Source organism: Microcebus murinus, chromosome 7 (genome assembly GCF_040939455.1).
Source record: "Microcebus murinus isolate Inina chromosome 7, M.murinus_Inina_mat1.0, whole genome shotgun sequence".
Classification (NCBI taxonomy): domain Eukaryota; kingdom Metazoa; phylum Chordata; class Mammalia; order Primates; family Cheirogaleidae; genus Microcebus; species Microcebus murinus.
The window spans coordinates 16,176,936-16,202,717 of NC_134110.1; the positions used below are offsets into that span (position 1 = coordinate 16,176,936).

Sequence of the window (25,782 nt, forward strand, 5' to 3'; positions counted from 1 at the left end):
TATATTTTAAAAATGTGTAATTATACAATATGCACAGTTCAGGCTAAAATGGAATGCTTTAGTCATTTCCCATAAAATAATAGCTTATGGTAGTCTTACATTAATTTAGAATTTGAATTTTTGCCTAGATTTAATTGTAAACAGTAATGAAAACAACTTAGTTTAGAGGGAACAAAGAAAAATGTTCTTATATTAAAAGTAAGTGGAAGATAATTCTATAAGACTAAACAACCTCTGGTGTGTTATAAATTATACTACAATAATTTTCCTCAAGCTTGTCTGAGAGAGTCTACAGTTATGAGGGTTAATTTTGTCTGTATATTTTATAAGAGAACATATGGCATCGTTTTTGTGTATGGAATGTAGTTGCATCGTTTTGTATTGAAATCAGGATTAAAATTACTTGGTATTTCTTGATTTTGATTTTCAAGGAGATCTTTTAACAAAGTGGACAGCCACTGGGGTTTCTTACTTGTTTAGATCAGTTGTTTTCTGAAATAATATTATTTATTATATAAATAAATATATAGTAAATAATATTTAGGGGACGTGAAGTATCATACTTAAATACAGTAAAAATGTTTAATTACTCTTTTTTTATATCACTGAAAGTTTTTAAAATAAGAAACATAGAACGTTAGCAGTGAACAATCAAAAAATTTATGAAAATTTCATTTACAATAGTATCAAAATAATGAAGCTCTTAGGAATAAATTTAACAAAAGAAATGGACCACTTGTCCATGGAAAACTACAAAACATCATTGAAAGAAATTAAAGGAAACCTAAATAAATGCAGAGACATATTGTTTATGGGTTGGCAGACTTAATATTGTTAAGATTACAGCACTCCCAAATTGATCAACATACCCAGCACAATTTATATAAAAATCCCAGCTGGCCGGGCATGGTGGCTCACGCTTGTAAGCCTAGCACTCTGGGAGGCCAAGGCGGGCGGATTGCTCGAGGTCAGAAGTTCGAAACCAGCCTGAGCAAGAGGGAGACCCGGTCTCTACTATAAATGGAAAGAAATTAACTGGCCAACTAACATATATAGAAAAATTAGCCGGGCATGGTGGTGCATGCCTGTAGTCCCAGCTACTCGGGAGGCTGAGGCAGGAGGATTGCTTGAGCCCAGGAGTTTGAGGTTGCTGTGAGCTGGGCTGACGCCATGGCACTCACTCTGGCCTGGACAACAAAGCAAGACTCTGTCTCAAAAAAAAAAAAAAAAAAAAATTAAAAAAAAAAATCACAGCTGGCTTTTTTTTCTTTCCGAAATTAACAAACTGATCCTAAAATCTATGTGAAAATTTAAGATCTCCAGAATAGCCAAAACCTTTAAAAAGAGTAAAATTTGGAGGATTCCCACTTCCTAATCTGAGAATTTACTACAAAGCGAGTAACTAAGACAGTATGTTACTGGCATAAGGATAAGCATAGATCAGTGGGATAGAATTAAGAGTCCCTAAATAAATAAACCAATACATTTATGGTCAGTTGATTTTTTTTTTTTTTTTTGGTGGGGGAAGGGACAAGGGTGTCAAGACAGTTCAGTGGGGGAGTAATAACTTTAAACAAATGGTGCTGGGACACAAATATCCATATGCAAAAGAAGTTGGATAATTACCTCACACTATATACAAAAATTGGCTCAAAATGGACCAAAGACTTAAATGATTTAAGAGCTAAAAACTATGTAGGCTAAATTGTCATCACCTTGAATATGGCAGTGGTTTCTTAAATATGACACCAAAAGCGTAAGCAACCAAAGAAGAATTAGGTATTGGACTTTAGTAAAATTAAAAACTTTTATGCTTCTAGTGATACTATCAAGAAAATGAAAAAACAATTTGATGAATGGGAGAAAATATTTGTAAATCATGTATCTGATAAGAATTTAGTATCCAGAATATATGAAGAACTCTTATAATTCAACAGTGAATAGACAGTAACCCAGTTTCAAAAAGGGTTTAAATAGACATTTCTCCAAAGAGGATATATAAAGGACCAAAGACACATGAAAGGACTAGTCATTAGGAAAATGCAGAGATACCACTTCACACCCACCATGATGGCTGTAATAAAAAAGACAGAAAGTAACAATCATTGGAGGGAATGTAGAGCGATTGGTACCTTCATACACTGTTGGTGGGAATGTAAAATGGTTCAGATGCCTTGAAGACCAGTCTGGCAGTTCCTCAAAATGTTAAACATAGTTACCATATGACCCAATAGTTCTGCTCCTAGTTATATATCCAATAGAATTGAAAACAGTATATCCACACAACTTGGTACACCATTGTTCATAGTAGCATTCTTCATAATAGTCAAAAAGTAGAAACAAGCCAAATGTCCATCAGTTAATGAATTGGTAAATAAAATGTGGTATATCCATACAATACAGTGTTATTCAGCCCAAAAAGGATGAAGTAGTGATTCATGTTACAGCACAGATAAACCTTGAAAACATCCTGTGAAGTAAAAGAAGCCAGAAATAAAAGAGTACACATTGTATAATTTTATTTATGTGAAGTGAATAGGAAAATTTCATAGAGACAAAGCAGTTTAGTTTTTGTCAGGGATTGAAGATTAATTGCTAATGGGTATTGAGTTTCTCTTTGGAGTGATAAAAATGTTCTGTAATTAGGTAGTGGTGACGGTTGCACTATTTTGTGACTATGTAAAAACCACTGAATTGTACACTTTAAAAAGGTGAGTTTTATGGTATGTGAATTATGACTCAGTTAAAAATCATATAGAAATGAAAATAGTGACATACTTTTGATCTAATTTGTTATCAAACAATATTTTTGATAGTGAGGGGTTTCACAATAATTACACTTGCATAGTAGACATTAACTAGGATTTACCTGTCCCTGGTAAACCAGAATGTACGTTCTTTCTGCTTCCTGGTATGTTGAAGCTATTTTTCCCTCATGGTAGAAATATGAGAGATATAAAATTCTTGTATCTTTCTTTGTCAAGTGGAAAAAAAGGAGAGATCAAGAAAACCATGTGATTGAAGGACATGGGGGAGAGATATTTCTTACAGAAGTGAAGAATATAAATGTGTGTATAAAGTATAGATGTGATACAGTCAAAACTTACTTGTATGATTTTGCCATTTCCCTCTTACAGTCAGTCAGTGTTTGAATAAGTTTACTATTATAATAAAACAGTAGCTCTGGACTAAGAATGCATATCGTCATGATCTATGGAGCTTTTATAAATTACTCTTGTTTAGGCATTACTCTCAATTATGATGATAGTTTTATTGTGGGGCTAGGGTGAACTCATGCATGCAGAGTATATGTTTTAGTTTCTCAGTTGAGTCCGGTATCCTTTTAAATTGAGAGAGAACTGCATTAAATCAGTGAGTTTTATTGATCCATTTATTGACCTATATAGTTAGTATTGTTTTTATGCAAAAATAGTGAACAGCAGAAACTGAGAGAACCTCAATGTAAACTATACACACCAAGCATTCCCCCAGAGCTAGCTTTTCTGATAATCCAGCAATTGTGATTCTTCTAATTCTCGAAGAATTGGGATTGAGAAGAATCTAATCCTTTCCTTTCCCTTCCCCCTTCCCCTTTTCTTTCCCCTCCCCCCTTCCCTTCCTCAACTTCCCCCTTCCCCTCCCCCTTCCCTTTCCCTTCCCTCTCCCTTCCCCCTTCCCTTTCCCTTCCCCCTTCTCTTTCTCAACTTGCCCCTTCCCTTCCTCAACTTTCCCCTTCCCCTTTCCTTCCCCTTTTCTCACCTTTCATTTTGAAGCAGAAGTAGTAGTGGGAAGTAAGTAGATGCTCAAGTTCCTTTGCAAATGCTTGAAACTACAGTATATCCTTGCTGGAGTGCAGGGAAAGGACAGTGTTGATGTGAAGAGTAGGAGGGATTGGGAGTTGGAGACCTTTGAGAAGTTAGAATTCTAAGTTAGCTGATTACTGCTTGTAGCTTTTGTATTTTGATAGCCCATTGTAGCATCAGATAAATCACTTTCTGATGTTGGAACTGGGAAGAATATAGTGCAATACAATCACATTTTTTAACTGGTAGCCTTTTTCAGCCAATATTTAAATAATTCCAGTGGTGATACTATACTGTTGTGGAAAAAGACATGATTTTATAGCAAAAGTTTCAGCTCTGCCTCCTGACTTTGAATGAGTACTGATCATTTTGGCTTTCAGTTGCTTCATTCATGAAATGGAGCAAATGCTGTCTACTTCACAGGATTATTGTGACTATTACCTGAGATAACATATGTATCATATTAAGATTTAACACAGTTACTGGTACATATAGGTATTTGATAAATGTTGTCTTCCCTTCTGGAGTTCAATGAAGAATAATTTCTACCTTGAAAAGGATGGTTCTTAAGGAGTTTTCACAGCCTAAGCATGTGAAATCTTTCTTATATTCTGACTTTTGCTTTCTTTTGTTAACTAAACAACTATATATTGAGCATCTATTTTGTGCTAGGCCCTGTGATAGCTGATTGGGTTTATAGGGGCAAATACAATAGACTTGATCCTCTCCCTTGCTTAGCTTACAGTTTGGGAAGGGGGAGAAAAATTAAATATTTAATTGTATAAGTAATTAATTACAGTTTTGGTAAATGCCATAAGAAAGAAGTACAGTCTGTTCATAAAGTGTATCAGAAGTCCTAACATAGTTTGGATGTTAGGAAACATTTCCTTGAGGAAATAGTGGTAATACTGAGATATAAAGGGTAAATGGGACTCTTTTTAAGGGGGAACGCTTGGGATGAGACCTAGCAACAGATACCTGTGCTGATGGTAGTATGTGTGAAAGTCTTGAAGCAGAAAGAAGGTTTCTAAGTATAGAAAGGCCCGTGTCTGGAAGCTTACTGGGCAAGAGGAAGAGTGGCATGGAATGAGGGTGGTGGATATAGGAAGAACAGGATTAGGCAGGGCCTTCCAGGCTGTGTTAAAAACTTCGACTTTAAGATCACTGATAAATGACATGATTATATTAGCATATTAAAAAAGATAGTTCTAATGAAAATGAGGAAATTGGAGTGGAGGGAAATAAAAATGCCTGCTGAGACCAGATAGGGGCTTGTTGCAAAGCCTAGGCTAAAGGTGGCAATGACTGTTACAGAAAAGGAATAAACTTGATGTATTTGATTTAAGAATATAATTTTTTTTTTTAAGAGACAGTGTCTCGCTGTGTGGCCCAGGCTGGAGTGCAGTGGTGCCATCATAGCTCACTGCAACCTTGAAGTCCTGGCTCAAGCACAGTCCTCCCGCTTCAAGCTCAGCCTCCCAAGTAGCTAGGACTACAGGTGTGCAGCACCATGCCTGGCTAATTTTTTAAAATTTTTGTAGAGATGATGTCTTGTTATGTTGCCCAGGCTGGTCTCGAACTCTGGACTTTAAGTGGTCCTCCTGCCTCAGCCTCCTAAAGTGCTGAGATTATAGGAATGATCTACTGTGGCCAGAAAATGTTGGGTTTTGAGATACCTGTGGGATAGGTAGGTGTAATTGGAAGCAGAGTGTGGTTGGAAATATAGGGCCAGTTGGGCGGCTAGTATTGTAGCTCTGGTGTTCTCACAGTGTACAGGTGGTAGCTGAGCCCTTTATAGTAGGCTGATAACCCCAGTTCCTGGTATTTGTCTTTTATGCACATTTGACAGAAATTTGAGTGCATATATTCTGACTTTCATAGCTTTTGTAATCTTATTTTAGTCACATTGTGACTTATAGATAGTTACACAAGCTATCAAGAGTATTTTTAAAAAATGACTGTTTTTATATTAGGCAATAGTAACAATAGCAACCATTTTTGAGCACTTGTGCAGTATACCAAACACTTTATATATATTATCTCTTTTAATCTTCACAAGTCCATGAAGATTATTACTATTGCAGTATTTTGAAGATGTGGCATGAGAAGCTTAGAGAAGTTGTATAACTTCCTCAAGGCTACATACACAGTAAGTGGCGGAGCTGAGGTGTGAATGGGGGGGGGCGGTTGCTGCAGAATCCATCCTCTGAACCACTACCATATGCCACTTCTCTAATATTTGAACCAACCAAGTAGACAAAACTGAGCATGACTGAGAAACCATTTGTTATTGTACTACAGATGCTGTAATATAGTTTCCCAGTTACATTAACATTCACGTGGCCTGTAAAGTTTGTGGTATTTGTTCCATTTTAAAAATGAAGAAATTGTGACTAAGAGATAAATGACTTGGTCAAGATCACTGATAGCTAGTTAGTTGAGCTAGGATTTAAAATTGACTCTTTTTTGACTCAAGGCTAGTGTATTTTCTATTATGCCACTTAAAAATAAAAGTTGTGTTGACTTCATAATAAGAAATTTTCCCTTGGGGAACATGATTAGATTTAGTGGTTCCCTTGTATCAAAATACAGTCTAGTTCTTAAAATTAAATTCTGGATCTTAATGTTTAAAATTATAGGTTGAATTTAGAGTATAAACAGCTAAGAAAAGTGAAATACTCTCAGCCACTTGTCCTCAAGGCCGCATCAGAAGAACAAGAACAAGTGCTTTGAGGAGCAAGAAAGAGACATTTTTTTTTTTTTTTTTTTTTTGAGACTGAGTCTCTGTTGCTTAGGGTAGAGTGCCATGGCGTCAGGCTAGCTCACAGCAACCTCAAACTCCTGGGCTTAAGCAGTCCTTCTGTCTTAGCCTCCCAAGTAGCTGGGACTACAGGCATGTGCCATCATGCCTGACTAATTATATATATATTTTTTTTTCTTTTTTTTTTTTTTAATTGTCCAGCCAATTTCTTTTTATTTTTTTTAGTAGAGACCAGGTCTCACTCTTGCTCAGGCTGGTCTCAAACTCCTGAGCTTAGACGATCCTCCCACCTCGGCCTCCCAGAGTGCTGGGACTACAGGTAGGCGTGAGCCACTACACCCAGCTAGAGACATTTTATTACTTTGCCATCGAAGGAGGAGGATGGCCACTCCTGTCTGAAATACCATTCTCCTAATATTAAGCAGAAATACAGAGCTTTTAAAGCAGGGGTCCTCAAACTTTTTAAACAGGGGGCCAGTTCACTGTCCTCAGACTGTTGGAGGGCGGGACTATAGTTTTAAAAAAACTATGAACAAATTCCTATGCACACTGCACATGTCTTATTTTGAAGTAAAAAAACAAACAGGCAAAAATACCCACTTGGTTGTGGACACCTGTTATAGGATGGGTTCTCAGCTTCAGGCAATTACTGTTTCAACTACAGTTGATGATTCTGATGCACCTCCCCTGAAGACTATCTTGTGACCTCTACCCAGGACCTCCCTTTAAGAAGTCAGGCTGAGCCATCTCCTTTGGCACAAATAACAAAAGACTTACCCTGCCCCTCCCAACCACTGGCCTGAGGCAGGGATGCAGGTTTTAGTTCTAAAAAAGGAGTGAAGGATGTTTTAAAGACACAGGAAATATTTTTGCCATTTTTTTTTTCAGGTCACTCCCTCCATTACATATTCCCCACTCCCAATATTTCCCTGCCATATCTATGGGAGGAGGGGTTACTACTCTGTTACACTTTACATGTATGTAAGATAAAGACTTTTTTTGTTAAAAATTATTTTATAAGGGATAAAATAGAAAAATATTTTCTAGTAAATTCATGTCCATTTTATACTATATGTGCATAAATTGCATAAAATTACAATATTGATGTCTTGATCAGTTTTTTGTAGTCAGTACTTAATTGTTACCATTGATATAGGACTGCATCTTGATTTTATTCAGTTTGATCTGTCCTTTCAATTTCTTCTTTCTGCTTTTTTGTTAGTTTTGAGAGGACAAATGAAAATTAAGGTAATATAATGATGATTAAATATTGGTTTCTACTAGCATCAGAGTTCAAAACCTTTATCTTAACAGTATTTGCTATTGCCTACTAAAAATCAGTGAGAGGTAATTACTCTTAGTACTATTAATAGTGTAGCTCCTCCTTCAGGATCTGGCTTTGGAATAAATACTCTTTTTCAGTAAGCCCTTTGCAGAGAGACTTAGTCCGTGGCACATATTAAAAAAAAAAGAAAAAAAATCACCTATCATCTGCCTTCACTTTTATGCTGTCAGCTGATGATGGGTAACATCATTTGGGTACCAGATGCCTATAAAATAATGCTATACTCATTTTTCTTTTGGTTGATGGGTATGCCATTAAGGGCTGTGGCCATGGGGCTTCTTACTATAGTAAGAAAGAGCCTGTCTCACAGTGCCAGCAGAACCTTTCTGAAACAGTTACTCGATTTTGATTGGTTGGCTGATGTGAGGGACTTTTTTTTAAGCAGTCTTGTTAAGGTACTTTTGATTTTATGAAGCTAAATCAATAAGGTTACTGTCCCACCGTCTCTTGTCTTATCTTTATTAGTCATTTATTAATTTGTCTTTTTTTGCATATGATTATGATCTGTGTATATTACAAGACTTGATTGCTCTTGAATGCCAGCTTCTGTCACTCAACACTGCTGTGGTTTAGCAGTTTTTAACTGAGTACTTGATTCACACATCATATTTTCTTAAGACTGTTATACTGAGTACGTGTATGATACCAAAATTGTCAACTTTCTTTAAAACTGCATGAGAAGTTTCATTTGTGAGAATATATATATGTTTTGTTGTATGGTCTATATTTATGAGGCATCTTTGCTTTCTATTTCTAGCCTTCTGTATCATCTGGCATTTTGACTTAGATGATTTTAGTTTTATCAGCACTTTAGATATATTATTAGTATGGCTTTTTTATGGCTAGAATAAAAATTATAAAGTAAAATGATAGATTAAAGAAAGAATATTTATAATTTGATATGCAAATGACCTACCTAAAACATTTTTGAATGACCTATAATTTCCTTATTCTATTGGGAACAGATTATAATGAGCTCTTAAATTATCTGCATGTATGTATCAGTTAGGATGCTTTCTACTGCAAGTGACAGAGAGGCTAATTAAAACAGGAAGGATTTTTTATCATCTCATACAGCGAGAAGTATAGTAGGGCACTTTTAGAGTTGGTTAACTTGAGTACCTCTTCCATCTTTTCTTTGCCATTTTCATGTTGTTCTTGTACTGAAAGCTCAGCACTTTTCCTCAAGGCTGTCTCAGAAGAATGAGAACAAGTGGTTTGAGGAGAAGGAAAGAGAAGTTAATTACTTTGCTGGCAAAGGGGGGAAATTGTAGACTCCTGTCTCAAAATCCAAAATTCCCGTACATAAACAGAAATACAGAGTTTTTAAAGGCAGGCTATTCAGCTTCACGCAATTGCTGTTCAACTACCTTTGATGGTTCTGATTTGCCCCATCTCTGGGGAGGACAATCTCCTGACCTCAACTCACCGCCTGGAAGAGAGTTCAAGCTGAGCCTTCTCCTGTAGCTCAAAGAATAGAGGACATTTCTCTGCCCCTCCCAACCAGTGGCCTGAGGCACGGATGTAGGTTTTAGTTCACAAAACGGAGTAAGGAATGTTTTAAAAGGATAGAAAATATTTTCACCTTTATTTTTCCAATTTATTCCCTCTGTTACATATTCCTGTCAACATTACACTTTCATGTCTATGGGAGGAGGTGTGACTACTCTGTTACATACTGTTTCATTCTAAATTTCTTTTGTTTAGTTATTACCCTTCACTACTAGCATAGTCCCTAAGCAATGTGTGATCGACCTAGACTGTGTTTATGCCTGTGGGGGAACAAAAGCAATAATTAGTGTAGACTTCTTTGCTCTGGATTACTTCTAAAGATTCTAGCTTATTTTCTGTTTCATCTTTTATTTCAATTGTTGTCTAAGTATCTAACAAGGTTTGTTTTTAAATCACATACATTTAATGAAACACACTTTAAAAAGCATGAGTGTTTCTCTCTATAGTTAGAATTCCCTCAGACAGTAAAGATCCCTGTCAATAAATCCATTCTACTTACCATGCTGTCCCTTGAGTTTGCAAAACACATTAATGTCTGTTCATTAGAGATTATAATCTTCAAATGATATTATATATTTCATTTTTAGAAGTGCTTTATAAATTAATATTAGAATCATGGAATGTTAGAGCTGAAATACTGGCTAACATTTATAAAGCACTTTCGATGTGCTTGATACTCAGTTTTATACACATCAGTGTATTTATTCTTCACTATACCCATATGATATATATGTTATTATTATGCTACAATTGGACATAGAGAAGTCAGATGGCATTTCCAAGGTCACACGATAGCAAAGCCAGAGTAAAACTAATGGTGGCTTCCTATCACATTTAAAATAAACCGCATGTCTCTTGGAGTCTGACCCCTGCTTATCTCTCCAGTATTATTTTTTCTCATTTTCCTGCATATGTCCTGTCCTCTACCTTTTCTATCTAGCTCCTTATGGTTTTGTGGAGATTCTATATCCCATTTTTTCATACTTTATTCCAATAAACATGTACTTTATTCCAATAAACATATTAAACCTGAAATAAGAAAATAAAACACTTGTGCCCTCCTGTGTTACATTTGTAAATTATGTTCCTGTCACTGAATGTAACACTATATTGACATTTATTCACATGGCTCTTTTGAAGGTAGAAAGATTTTTAAAAAATTTATCTTTGTTTCTTTAGTATTTAGCATAGTATTAGACTTCATATTTGCTACTTATGTGTATACTGAACTGAATTTTGTGGCTTTGAGACTGTTACTTCTGAACTTCAGTTTCTTTTGTCTATAAAATGTGAAATTTAGACTAGAATCTGTTATTTTCCCTTTTAAATTTCAGTATTTATGACTTTATTGGGTTTATTAAAAAGAAAGCCATATCAAGCTTTAGGTTTTAAGACTACTTTCATAATATTATGTTAATAAATAGTAGACTTTACAGAAATGAAATTCAGTTAAAAAATGAGAGGACAATTGTTATGAACTGATAATAAGTGAAAAGGGCAAAGTTGCAGAGAAGTAAATATAGTATGTTACTTTTGTGTAAGAGGGAGAATAAATAAAACACATATACATCATACTTTTGCAGAAAAGAAACACAGAGAGGATAAATCCGTAAGCATTGAAGTTGGCTACCTACAGGAGGGAGGGAAGGCAGAGTGAACATTCTCTGGCTTTACATTTTTGTATAGTTTTGACTTGGAGAAGCATGTTAATGTTCTATGTATTTAAAAAAAAGTAAGAAAAAGGGTGAGGGGAAAATCCTAAAACAGTGTAAAAAGAAGTGAATTTTTCAACTGTATTGTATTATGATTGAGTAGCAACAACCACTCTGAAGAGGGTAAGTTGGGGGAGGAAAGGAACTGATCCAGTAACTTTTGATCATAAATCTTTGACTATATTCCCTTAATCTGGGGGGGGGGGGCCCTGAAAGCAAATATAGAGTTTTTTAGAGATTTTACTTTTGTAATGGTATGAATGAGGTGATTTCTAAAACTATTTTATGCGTATTGTAGTTAGTGCTTCTCAGCCAGGGCCAGTTTTCATCCTGAGGGGACATTGGGCGACATCTGGAGATATTTTTGATTGTCATGACTAGAGGGAGATGCATCTAGTGGAGAGAGATCAGGTTATGCTACTAAAGATCCTATAGTACACAGGACCTCCCACCACCTTCATACCACCCCCCCCCCCCCGCCCCCAACCAAGAATTATTATTGGTCCAAAATGTAAGTAGTGCTACCATTGAGAAATTCTGGATTAAGAAAATGAATAAATCCATTGCTGTTGTTGCAAGGTAGATTTCTTACTGTGGAAGAAGGGAAATTCAAATATGGAATTAGGAAGGCAGAGTAGAACTTTGTGGGAATTGGAGACATCAGTATGAGCATGTATTTGTATTATTTTTGTAAATTTCCTAGAAGTGGCTTAGCAGCAATGGCACCCCATTAGTAGTGGGCACACCTAGAACCACCCATATATTGGTCTGTAAACATGGGTCCTGGAAAAGTATTGACTCAGCAGCACTCTTTGTTTCTTCTCCTTTTCATTTGGTAGATTATTTACAGCAAAATGAAAAAAAGAGTATCTACTGTGCTTAAGGAAAAAATTTTAAAATACTATTACTAATTTTATCTATTTCACATTTAGTTTGCCTTTTTATGAGGTATAACCTTAGAGATCAACTCGACATTCAGTTATTGGAATTAATAAGATGTTTTTCATTTGATTTTTTTCTTCTTATTTTCATAGTGTATGCAAAAAGATTAATATGTTTGAAAGGAAATATGTGAAATAACAGGCATACAGCAAATACTTACTTTGTTTTTGGATCATAAATATTAATAATATGTACCGTGCTTGAAAATATACTTGTTAGTAGTAATACTGTGGTTTTGGACTACTTTTCTCCCAAATATTTACAAATGTACAGTGTTTTATTCTAACCTCATGTGGTACATACAATGCATATAATTTCAATTTTCCTGTTAGAAAAAGTTACTTTTACTTAGAAATTGTCAGATACCAAAGATTATGCACTTAGTTTAGTGACATGTTTGGGGTTAGAATCCAGGTTTTCTCACTCAATTTGCCATAGATCTTCTCACTCAGATAATACTTTGAAATTTCAATCAAGTTGTGAAGAAAGAGTAACTGGAAATTGCACAAGATGCTGAAGTAGAAGGAACATTTCAATAATGTTTAAAGTTCATTCTTGAATGTTTTCTGGTGTTAAGGATTTTTTTCCTTAATTGTAAAAGCAGCTATCAACTTTTGTTTGTAAGGACTTTTTCTCTTATCAGAGAGCAATGATGTATATTTTAGAAAAAATGAAAGTAATTTTGAAAACTGCCCCTAAGTTCTTAGTTTCAGTACCATGAATATATGCTGCTTGTCTCTTATCTGTGCACACAATGTCTATAGAATTTTTAAAAGCAAAACTAGAATTATGTTTTTTCTACACACAACAATATATTGTGAACATTTGTTCTATAATGTTCAGCCTCTTTAATGGCTACAGTATTTTATTATATGGACAGGCCACCCCTGTATGTGTCCATATTATTTCCCCTCCACATATTCACTATTTTGATTATGTTGGGATGAACATCCATAAACATATATCCTTTGTCATTGTCTTATTTCCTTACAATAAATTCTCATAAGTATTACAGAATGCATTTTTCAAGGGATCTGAAAGTTAGATATCTTTTTGAAATGTTTAGTTTTTAAATGTTGGCTAAATTGTTTGAAAACCTTATTGTCTACAGGATGATTTGGGGCCCTGCATTTGCAACAACAATAATAAACGTTTTTGTTTCTTGGGGTTGACTTTATTCTCTTTTCATGTTTAATACATTTGTTCCATTAATATTGTTTATATGCCCAAGATTCTTGAATGCATATTTCTAGCCTTGAAGTATGAGTCTTATGTCTAGCTTCCTTCCTACTTGAAGTTTTTACTTATCCATGACCATTTCAAGTTTAATGTGTCCAAAACTGGATTCTTAAGTTCTTCTCCTTTAAAGAAGTAATGGATCATTAAAGATTTTCTCTTGATAGATACCTGTTTATTTTTTTAAAGGGTTAAGTTGTTAATTTTACATAGACATTTCTATGCCAGAGTTTATTTTAGTAGTTCTTAAAAAAAATGTAATGTGTAATTGACTAACCAGAATCATCAAATGGGGTGTTCTGAGAAACTCAATGATTGGTGTTAATATGGGCCAAGTTTAAAAAGTAAAGTTTACCTTCTGTTTAAAGTCCATGCCCTTAAAATATTTATTTACTTAAGCAACAGGTTCTTTTAAAACAGTAAATTAATAAAACAAACAAACAAACAAACAAATGGACCATCTGTGACCAGTATTAGTACTGAATTGGTCTGAGTCTGAGTGTTGGATTCTACATCTTTTAAATTAAGAGAGCAAAGCCTATCCTGGGAATCTTTTTAAAAATCTAGTTCCTGATTAAAAAAGAAAAAATGACATGCTAAAGAAAAATTTCACGTATCTGAGAACTCACTTTTAAGTAATTCTTGCCTTTGTTAATGTTGCCTGAGCACAGATACAGACCTTGGGACTTAATTAGAGTGATTCTTTTTTCCCTCTAGGAAAAGATATATTTATTACTTTCTTTATGTGAAAAAAGCCTATCTGTGTTTTCTAAAGGTAGGTTTTGGATGTTGCCATTTTGAGTAAAATTCCTTTAGCTTTATTGTATGGAAAAATCAGTGCTCATTTGATCCAAAAAGTTAGTGATTAGGTTGAATTAATAAAATATGACTCTTGCAATTATTTAAAAGATGCGTACATACTATTTTTTGAGCATTTGAATTTTTGAAATTGTGTTAAAATATACCTAATACAGAATTGACTGTTTTAACCCTTTTAAAGTCTATAGTTCAGTGGCATTAAGCAAATTCACATTGCTGTGCAACCATTACCACTATCCATCTTCAGACCTTTTTCATTATCCCATACTAAAACTCTGTGCTCATTAAACAATAATTCCTCATTCCTCCCTCTCTCCAGCTCCCTGCAACTACCTAACATTCTACCTTCTGTCTCTGAATTTGACCACCCTAGGTACTTTGTATAAGTGGACTCATAACAGTATTTGTCCTTTTGTGACTGGCTTATTTCTCTTAGCATGTCTTCAAGGTTCATCTGCGGTGTAGCATATGACAGGATATTCTCTTTTTATTTAAACTAGCTGGATAATATTCCATTGTATGTAAATACTACATTTTGTTTATCCATTCAGTCACCCATGGATGTTTGGGTTGTTTCCACGTTTTGACTATTGTGAATAATGCTTCTATGAAGGTTGATGTACAAATATCCGAGTCCCTGCTTTTGTTTATATACCTAAAATTGGAATTACTGGATCAAATGGTGATTCTTTGTTACTTTTTTGAGCAACCAGCAGTCTGTTTTCCACAGCAGCTGCACTGTTTTACTTTTGCAAGAACAGTGCACAGGGGTTGTAGTTTTTCCGCACACTCATGCTAATGCTTGCTGTTTTCTTTCTTTTTTTTTTTTATTTTCTCTCTGTCTCTCTCTCTGTCTGTCTCTGTCTGTCTCTGTCTGTCTCTGTCTCTGTCTGTCTCTGTCTGTCTGTCTCTCTCTCTCTCTCTCTCTCTCTCTCTCTCTCTCTCTCTCTCTCTCTCTCCTAATGGAGGAGAAATGGTTCTCATTGTGATTTAGATTTGCATTTGCCTAATGATTAGTGATGTTGAACATCTTTTTGTGTGCTCATTGACCATTCCTGTATCTTTAGAGAAATGTCAGTTCAGGTCCTTTGCCCATTTTTAAATTGGTTGTTTTTGTTCTTGTTAAGTTTTAGGAATTCTTTATAAAAAAAATATTGTGGATATTAATCCTGTATCAGATATGTGATTTACAACTATTTTCTTTCATTCTGGGTTGCAATTTTACTCTGTTGATAGTGTCCATTTGTATACAGAAGTTTTTGATTTTGATGAAGTCCAGTTTGTCTGTTTTTTCTTTTGATTATCCTATAGTTGTCATGACTAAGAAATCATTTCCAAATCCAGTGTGTTGAAGCCTTTTCTCTGTTTTCTTCTAAGAGTTTTATACTTTTAGCAATTGGGTTTAGATCTTTGATCTATTTTGAGTTAATTTTTGTTTATGGTGTTAGGTAAGGATCCAAATTCATTCTTTTCCATGTGGATATCCAGTTTTCCCATCACCATTTGTTGAAAAGAATATCCTTTCCCATTGAATGGTCTTGGCACCCTTATAAAAAAAATTCATTCGACCATGTACGTGTTGGTTTATTTCTGAGCTCTTTATTCTTTTCTATTGGTCGTTAATGTCTGTCTTTATGCCAGCACTACATTGTTTTTTGATTATTGTAACGTAGTAAATTTTGAAATCAGGAAGTGTGAGTCCTTCAACTTTGTTCTTCTTTTTCAAGATTATTTTGCCTATTTAGAGTCTCTTGAGATTTCATATGAATTTTAGGGTAGTGTTTTCTGTTCTGCAAAAATGTCATGGGATTTTGATAGCAATTGTACTGAATTTGTAGATTGTTTTGGGTAGTATTGACATCTTACTAACATTAAATCTTGCAGTTGGTGAACACAAGATGTCTTTCCCTTTATTTGTCTTCTTTAATTGTTTTCATCAATGTTTTTAGTTTTCATTGTACATGTCTTTCACCTCTTTGTTAATTCCTAAGTACAGACAATCCCCAACTTAATAATTTTTCGACGTTACAATGTTGTAAAAGCTATAGAAACTGTACTTCAGTAAATTCAATAAATTACATGAGCTGTTCAATACTTTATTATAAAATAAGCTTTGTGTTAGATGATTTTGACCAGCTATAGGCAAATATAAGTTCTGAACATGTTTAAGATAGGATAGACTAAGCTATGATGTTTAGTAGGGTATGTGTATTGAATGCATTTTATATTTAGGATATTTTCAATTGACAGTGGGTTTAGTGGGACATAATCCTGATATAAATTGAGGAACAGCTGTAGTTTATTCTTTTGATGCTATTGTAATGGAGTTGTTTTCTTATTTCATATTGTTCATCCTTAGTTTATAGATTTGCACCTGATTTTTGTGTGTTTATTTTGCATGCTGCTACTTTACTGAATTTATTTATTAGTTCTAACATTTCTTTTGTGGAATCTTTAGGATTTGCTACATACCAGGTTATATCATCTTCAAACAGATATTCCTTTTTTTTCCTAATTTGGATGCTTTTTATTTATTTATGTTGTCTAGTTGCTTTTATTTATTTTGTCTAATTGCTCTGGCTAGAATTTCCACTAACAGTGTTGAATAGAAGTGGAGTAAGTGGTCATCTTTGTCTAGTCCCTGATCTTAGAGAAAAAACTTTCAGTCTTTTATCATTGAATATGGTGTTAGCTGTGGGATTTTCATATGTGGTGTTTATTATGGTGAGGTAGTTTCCTTCTATTCCTAGTTGGTTGAGTGTTTTTATTATAAAAGGGTATTATATTTTGTCACATCCTTTATCAGCATTGAGATGACCATGTGGGGTTTTTTTTCCCCTTAATTTTCTTAATGTAGTGTATCACTTTGATTGATTTTTAGTATGTTGAATAATCCTTGCATTCCAGGAATAAATCCCACTTGATTATCAATATGATCTTTTAATATTCTGCTGAATTCAGTTTGCTAGTATTTTGTTGAGGATTTTTGTGTCAGTGTTCATAGACAATATTAGTCTGTAGTTTTTTTGTTTTTGTTTTTTTGTAGTATCTTTGGCTTTGGTATCAGGGAAGTGCTGCCCTTATAGAATTATTAATAGAAAGTTTTTCTCCCTCTTCAAGTTTTTAGAAGACTTTGAGAAGGATTGGTGTTAGTTCTTTAAATGTTTGTTGGAATTCACCAGTGAAGCTGTCAGGTCCAAGTTTTTCTTTGTCAGTAGATTTTGAACTCAATCTCCTTACTAGTTATGGGTCTGTTCTACTTTTCTATTTTTTTGTGATTTGGTCTTGGTATGTTTTGTGTTTCTAGGAATTTGTCCATTTTATCTAGGTCTCTATTTGTTGGTGTGTAGTTGTTTATAGTACCCTATTAAACAATCCTATTTATTTCTACAGAATAGCTAGTAATGTCCCTACTTTCATTTCTGATTTTAGTAATTTGAGTCATCTCTCTTTCTTCTTAGTCTAAACGATTTGCCGGTTTCTTTCTTTTTTCTTGTCGAGACAGGGTCTCACTTGATTCCCAGGCTGGTCTTAAACTCTTGGCCTCACGTGATCCTCCTGCCTCAGCCTCCCAGAAGTTCTGGGATTACAGGTATAAGCACCACACCTGGCCAGGTTTGTCAATTTTGTTAATCATTTTGAAGAACCACTTTTTGGTTTTGTTGATTTATTTTTTTGCCCTATGGTTTTTTGTTTTGTATTTATGTGTGTTCTAAAATTTATTATTTCTTTCCTTCTGCTAGCTTCGAGTTTTCACTTGGGGCAAATCACAGCATCTTAAATATTATAACTTTATAATAAGTCTGATAAATGATGGTATGTGTGTCTTGTAACTTTATCATTCAAAGTTGCCTTAGATATTATTTCACCTTTGTATTTTCAAATGAATTTTAGAATCAGCTTATCAATTTACACATACAATAAAAGAAAATCTGCTGATATTTTGACTGGGGTTGCATTGAATCTCTAGGTTAGTTTGGGGAGAATATTTTGAGAGAATATCTTTTTAAAATTGAAACTTCCAAAATTTTGCAAATATAGGTTTATTATTTAAGTACATTTTCAGTTCTTCTCAGGGTCAAGGCATATTTTGCTTCTTTTGTTTTTTGTACATAAAATAATTGCTTTATTTATTTATTTAGCTGATGGGAATGATTCAGTATAGAAGAAAACTTTGATATTTTAGAAAAGAGAAGAAGAATTGCTGGAGCCAAGACCTAAACAGGAAGAAAAGTGACATACATGGGAAAGATGCTAATGGGTTCATTGTTATAATGGCAGGAATTTGAGGTGTTTCTCCTCTGATTGCTTTTATATTGCTAGTAAAATAGGTAGCAAAGTCATCTAGCTGAGAGTGAAGATGAGGGATGTGTACTGGAGATGTGAGCAGAGAGAATATGGCATAAAACAATCAACCTCGAATTGGGAAATGGAAGATTATAGTATGAAGGGAATATTTGAGCTTTGAGGTTCATGACCTTCATGAACTTAAAGTCAGATTAATTAGCATGATTAGCATGGTTATTTTTTACTCCAGCCATATTTGGCTACTGGGAGCAGGTCCCCAGGGGTTGGGTTTTGCTGTAAAATGGGGGGAGGGGCCAAGAGAGGTGAGGATATATGAAAGTTAAACTGGTTAAAGAGGCAAGTAAGGGACATAGAGCAGATCAGGGACAGTAGAAAGGTGGTAGCCTTAAATAAATTGTAGCACTTAGTGGGATCAAAGGATTGTTGCAAGTAAGTTTAATAGAGTATGTAAACTAGAAATATAGGAAGTGATGGTTAGAGATTATACATAACAGATTAATTTACTGGCAGATTTTTGTTAGTCATTTATATTCATCTTCATGTGACAAATAATGTGCGCAGGACAAATTTGAAAGAAATCTATATTCCCTTATCTAAGACCTTTGGGGACAGATATGTTTTGAATTATTTTTTTTGCTTTATTGTTCTTGCCTGGGACTTACCAATTTTGCTAGTCCTTCCAAATACTGACTCTTTGTTTTGTTGATCTCTATTGTATATTGGTTTTCTGTTTCATTAATCTTTGCTCTTACATATATTTGTTTATTCCATCTGTTTTGGGTTTAATTTCTTCTTTTGGTAACTCTTTGAGATGATTGTTTAGAAATTGATTTTTGGCCCTCCTCTTCCTCCTGAAGTATGTGTTTTAAAGCTATAAATTTTCCTCTTAAGCATGGCTTTAGCTATGTCCCATACATTTTGATATAAAGTATTCTTAATAGCATTCTATTTAAAATATTTTCTAATTTTCAGTGTGGTTTCTTCTTTGACCTACAGATTACTGAGAAGTTTATTACTTGATTTTCACATATGAGTTTCCATGTTAAATTTGTGTTATTATTATAATTTTCTAGCTTAATTTGTCTGGGGTCAGAGAAAATATCCATCCTTTGAAATTTGTTAAGATTTAGTTAATGGTCCAGCATGTAGTCACTTTTGGTAAATGTTTTGTATACAGTTATTTATTAATATGAAGAAAGTATTTTCTGCAGTTGTTAGGTCTAATGTTCCATATGTCAGTTAGGTCATCAGTTAGAATGTTCAAATCTTTTTCTGTTTTTTGTAGTTTGTTTGTTTTAGTTTGCTTGTTCTTTGTTCTGATCTGCTTATTCCATCAGTTAATGAGAAAGCTCTATTCAATCAGCTTACTATAATTGTAGACTTAGTTCTTTTTGTTGGCTTTATATGCAGGCATTCTCTTGTTTTTTAGCTGAAGTGTATTTAGGAAAAGTATATTTTTATATCGGGAAAACTAGGTACAGTATTTTAACAAACTGGTATATGAGAAAAGTCACAAATTACATTCTAAATACAATTTGTAGAATATTAGAATCACATGTAGACATTTGGAGTGTGTATTGAGTGTTGACGAAGGTCATGTGCAGCTCTTATGTTACTGGCAGTAAGCAGACATGCAATATTAGAAGCCTTTGAGCCTTTCATTGTTTACCATGCGTGTTTGTCCTAAACATGTTTCTAATTGCCTTTCATATTTAGCCCCTACTTTTGCTTAGATTTGTAGAATTCACAAAAAAGTTGAGAAAGTAGTTAAATTGCGGAGAAGAAAAAAAAGCCAATGAGAAAGTTATTGCATGTGAAGTAATGTAGTAAGCACTTTACATTCTAACCATGATAATTTACTACTATAAACGGGCATTTTTTGTATGTTAAAGTTTAAAAGAGAAATGACTGGGGATTATGAATTGATGTGTAACATATTATAATTTTTCCAATTTAAAATAATGGAAAATAAACTCCTAGTTAGGGTTTTTGCACAGAATATTGAATTTTTAGGAACAGATTGCTGACTCTTAAGTGTTGTTAGGTACGCTCAAATATAGAATTGTTTTTTCTTCCTGGTGAATTGAACTTTTGTTGTTTTAAAGTGACCTTCTATGTCTCTGTCCATGTCTGTTTATCTGTCTCCTACATAAAAGTTTCCTATGATAAAGTATAGCCACACACTTACTTTTGGTTTGTGTTTTACATGGAGTATCTTTCTCCATGCTTTTACTTTCATTCTTTCTGTATCCCCATATTTTAGATATAGCCTCTGTTATAATCATATAATTAGGTTTTTAAAAATCCATTTTTTTTTTAATTTGGAGGTTTAGCTTAAATTACTGATACATTTGGATTAAATCTGTCATCTCCCTGTTTGCTTTCTGTTTGGCTATCCTTTCCTGCTTCTTTTAGATTATTAATCCATTTTTTTCATCCTCTTTAGTTTTTTAGTTACATGTACTTTTCGTGTTCTTGCTATGGTTACCCAGGTGATTACCATATGCATCCTTGACTTATTGAAGTCTAAAGTAATTGAGTACTTTTTCCATTTCCTAGTCAGTGAAAGGATTTTAGAGCACTTTAACTTATTTGGTACCCTCTCCAATTATGTGCTATTATTGTTGTGTATTGTAATGTTTTAAATCCCATAAAGCATTGCTGTTTTATTTAGTTAATATTCCTTTAGCATTACTCATGTACTTAATCTTGTTCATTGCACTTCATTTTTGTGCATATCCAAGATGTATCTGAGATTCTTTTTTCCTTCTATGTCAAGAAATCTTTTCAGTGTTTTTCTGGTGACAAATTCTGTTTGTTTTAAAATGCCTCTATTTTGCCTTTATTTCTGAAGGATATTTTTTGTCAGATACAAAATTCTAGTTTGGCATTTTTCCTCTACCACTTCGAAGATACCATTTCATTGTCTTCTGGCTTTCCTTATTAGATGAAATCAGCTAGCTATAAATCTTACTGTTGTTGCTTCTTGTGGTTAATCTTTTTTAAAAAAATTTTCTGACTGCTTTTAAGATCTCTTTATGGGGAAGAGGGCCTTTTCCTCCTTTCTCCCTCCCTCCCTTCCTCAAACCTTCCTCCCTTCTAATGTGCCTGCATGTGTTTTTCTTTGTTTTTATTTTGCTTGGGGATTTATAGAGCTTTTTAAATCTGTGGCTTGATGTCTCATTGGCCAGTTCTTCTCCCCCTTTTTTTTTTTTTTTGAGACAGAGTCTCACTTTGTTGCCCAGGCTAGAGTGAGTGCCATGGTGTCAGCCTAGCTCACAGCAACCTCAGTCTCCTGGGCTCAAGCAATCCTGCTGCCTCAGCCTCCCGAGTAGCTGGGACTACAGGCATGCGCCACCATGCCCGGCTAATTTTTTCTATATATTTTTAGTTGGCCAATTAATTTCTTTCTATTTATAGTAGAGACGGGGTCTTGCTCTTGGTCAGGTTGGTTTCGAACTCCTGACCTCGAGCAATCCACCCACCTCGGCCTCCCAGAGTGCTAGGATTACAGGCGTGAGCCACCGCACCCGGCCTATTTTCTTTTTCCCTTCTGGGACTCCAGTTATAGGTATTTTGGATCCTTTCTCCATGTTCCATAATTTTTCACACTCTTTTCTGTATTTCTCATTCTCTTGTCTTTTTGTGCTTCAATCTAGGTGTTTCCTTCTTTCCTATTTTCTGGGTTGTTGATTCATTTTCCAGCTGTGTCAAAAATATTATATCCATCTGTCAATTAATTTCTAGTTTCAGAATTGTATTTTTTGATTCAGTGTTTTCCTTTTCTATAAAAGGAAAACACTGCTAAAATTCTTTATTTTGTTTTTAATTCCTTGAACACATTAACTAACTTTAAAGTCTTTTTCTGATAACACCATTATCTGAATCTACTGTGGGTCTGTTTCTTTTCTTTTTCTTTTTTTCCTTCCTCAGCATAAGGAAATAATGTGAGTCTGTTTCTATTGCCATTTTTAATTCTTGCCTTTTCAGTCAGATTTTAACTTTTTTTTCTAGACATTTTATATAAAAATGATAAAATAATTTGAACTTACAGATGATGTTATCTCCTGGGAGTTACTTTTGCTACTGGTATGCAGCTAGGATAATAGCTGGCTCAGATTGTCTTCATCTAATCAGAGATTGAGATGGTTTGAGGCTATGCTTCTCTCCCTGTGCAGGCTAGTCTATTTCTAGTGTACCTTTATGCCTAGGGTAATTCTTTGGAGTCTCTCTCTCCATATGCCTGATGTGTTTATTAGGGCTATTCCTCTTTGCAGGCCCAGAGTCTGAGTTTTGTGTGCCACTCACAGATCTCTTGAAAACTTTGTTCATTTTCTCAGTCTCTCAGCCAGCAGTTTTGGAATCTACAGGCAGAAAATGAGTCTAAACACTGGTCTCTCCTGTTTCTTCCACATCTCAGCCTGGCAGATTCTCACTCTCTTGAAAGTTTTCTAGTGGTATAAAACAGATTACCTTTTATTTTGCTTTTCTAGTTGTTTGATTGGTTTGAAGCAACCTATTCCACCATTGTTAAATGCAAATGTCCAGATATGTTCTAGAATTCAGTATTTTTCAGATTACATTAAAGTAGTACAGTGTATATATCTTACAGGTGTTAGCAGATCTTGCATTCCTTAGCGCTAATATCTCTGTAGTGAAACGTATGAATATATTGCCTACTACAGTGCAAGTTTTTTTTTTTTTTTTTGAGACAGAGTCTCGCTTATTGACCAGGCTAGAGTGAGTGCCGTGGCGTCAGCCTAGCTCACAGCAACCTCAAACTCCTGGGCTCAAGCGATCCTTCTGCCTCAGCCTCCCGAGTAGCTGGGACTACAGGCATGCGCCACCATGCCCGGCTAATTTTATATATATATTAGTTGTCCAATTAATTTCTTTCTATTTATAGTAGAGACGGGGTCTCGCTCTTGCTCAGGCTGGTTTCGAACTCCTGACCTCGAGCAATCCGCCCGCCTCAGCCTCCCAGAGTGCTAGGATTACAGGCGTGAGCCACCGCGCCCGGCTCAGTGCAAGTTTTTATATTGGGAGTACAATGTGATCTGTTAGGGAACTTGATTTAGAGTAAGCCAGTCTCTATTGTTTATAATGTAATGTGTTGAGGAAACACAGTTGCTTATTTGATTGGGTCCCACTGGTGACTAGCCATCATTCAGTTCCTCAAATGTTTCCTGCTCTGTTTTATCATGAGGCTTTTGTACATGCTATTCTCTGCCTAGCATGTATTGCCTCATACTCAGTTTGGAGTATGAGGCACATCCTCAGGGAAGTCTTTCCTGACTCCTAAGTGTAGGTCAGATTAATGACATGTCTATTTCCTCTACCAGACTCTGAACTCTGCTTAGATTAGGAATCATGTCTTTTTTTTGTCTTGATCATTTTATCCTCTATATAGTTCAGTGTTTGGAAGTACATTAATTGCAAGTAGGTGATCATTTAATAGGTTATGAGAAAAGATAGATAAATGCTGTACTGGTGATAGTGCTGGTAATGATAAGAAATGAAAGGCTCATTGCTTTTGACCAAAAGCCAGATTTAATCAAACACTGGATTTGCATAGTACTATTGAAGTTTTATAGCTATATATGTATAGTATTTAAAAGACTTCAGTAAAATTCCCTTGGGAATTTATTATTGTGAGTGTTCTAGCATTTGTTCCCCATTCCTCTGTAAACAGTTATTTTTATTATGTAAGTTTTGAAGGCCCTAGGTTTTTAAATGATACAACCATCATTTAGAGCATGACAAACTAGTCATTTCTAGTCATTCTGTTAGATAAGTAGGTATTCGTTAAATAGCCAAAGGAGGGTTGGGCACGGCTCAGGCCTGTAACCTTAGCACTCTGGGAGGCCAAGGCAGGAGGATTGCTCAAGGTTAGGAGTTCGAAACCAGCCTGAGCAATAGCAAGACCCCATCTCTACTATAAATAGAAAGAAATTAATTGGCCAACTAATATATATAGAAAAACATTAGCTGGGCATGGTGGTGCATGCCTGTAGTCTCAGCTACTCGGGAGGCTGAGGCAGTAGGATTGCCTGAGCCTAGGAGTTTGAGGTTGCTGTGAGCTAGGCGATGCCATGGCACTCACTCTAGCCTGGGCAACAAAGTGAGACTCTGTCTCAAAAAAAAAAAAAAAGAATAGCCAAAGGAATGGTATTTTCTTTAAATGCATATTATTATGAAAGTATTATATATAGTGTCTTTGTGAATTGACAAATTGTAATTTGGCTAGAGCAATTTGCAAGAAGAATTTGTAAAGGCAAATTGGGGCATTGGAGATAGTCATCGTTTGGCATGGTGATCTTCAGAAGCTTTTAAAGATATTCTGTAATGTTCAAGAAGAGAAGTTCTGGAGCCAGACTTCCTGAGTTTATATCTCAGGCTCTGCCCTCTACTAACTGTGCGACCTTGAGCATATTACTTAATTTTTCTGTGTCTTAGTATTCCTGTTTATAAAATGGAGATGATAATTATAGATTGCAGTTAGAATTGAATGAGTTAAGACATGTCCATACTTAGGAAAGTACATAGAAAAATCTCAATAAGTGTTGGCTCTTGTTGCTATTATTATAGAACATCAAATGTTATACTTGCATTAGTTTAAACCTTAAATGTTATAATTACATTAGTTTAGCCAGCACTAGAGGCACAAAGAGGTTTAAGAGATATTTGAAAATAAAATTAATAAGACTTTAATTTATTTATTAATTTTGTATAACCAGAAATTTAATAATGCTGTCTGTGTGTAGCATAAAAGCAGACTTGAAATTTGTATAACATTTTTATGTTTTGCAAACATAGAACTTAAATTTTCTAATTTGTGTTTTCTTTTAGATCTTACAGAAAATTTCAGCTGTAGCCCTTGGACTAGAAGCTGAAATAATAGAAGCTGTGTACGATGCATTAGGGTGGTATTGAAGAAAATTAACTTTTGAATTAAATATTTGAAATATAAGGAGATAAGGAAGGAAAGGTGCCTGAAAATGGGGCGGAAGAAAATACAAATCACACGCATAATGGATGAAAGGAACCGACAGGTAAATGAAATTTTAATTTGTTTAATTGATACATTTTTTTTAAAAAAAGAACAGGATAGAATGGTTGGATTTTTCTTAAATTTAATTTCAATTCTAAATGTTTTTAGTTGCAGACTAAATGAAAAATTCTAACAGTCATAAAATTGTATCTTTTAATTGTGTTAAAAAAACTTTTTTCTTATTACAGGTATAATAGAAAACATAAATATGCAAAAAAGTATAATCACTGTAATTCCACCATCACCATCCGTTGTGTAGATTTTTCATAAGATATTTAGTCTTCTATAGATTT

At 34.6% G+C, this 25,782-nt stretch overlaps 1 protein-coding gene across 17 annotated transcripts in view; it reads left to right on the plus strand.

The window, feature by feature from the left end:
• Nucleotides 1-25,782, plus strand: part of MEF2A (myocyte enhancer factor 2A) — a 140,483-nt gene that overhangs the window by 43,063 nt on the left and 71,638 nt on the right. For 15 of the 17 annotated variants that reach the window (XM_076004809.1, XM_012764543.2, XM_012764547.2 and 12 more), the window contains one exon: nucleotides 25,288-25,490. Coding sequence is in view for 16 of the 17 variants with exons in the window: in XM_012764543.2 (XP_012619997.1) it covers nucleotides 25,437-25,490 (54 nt within the window). In the remaining variant the exon portion in view is untranslated. Of the gene's footprint in view, nucleotides 1-17,635; nucleotides 17,746-25,287; nucleotides 25,491-25,782 lie in introns of all 17 variants that reach the window. The other 2 variants (XM_076004805.1, XM_076004804.1) reach the window with 2 other exon arrangements.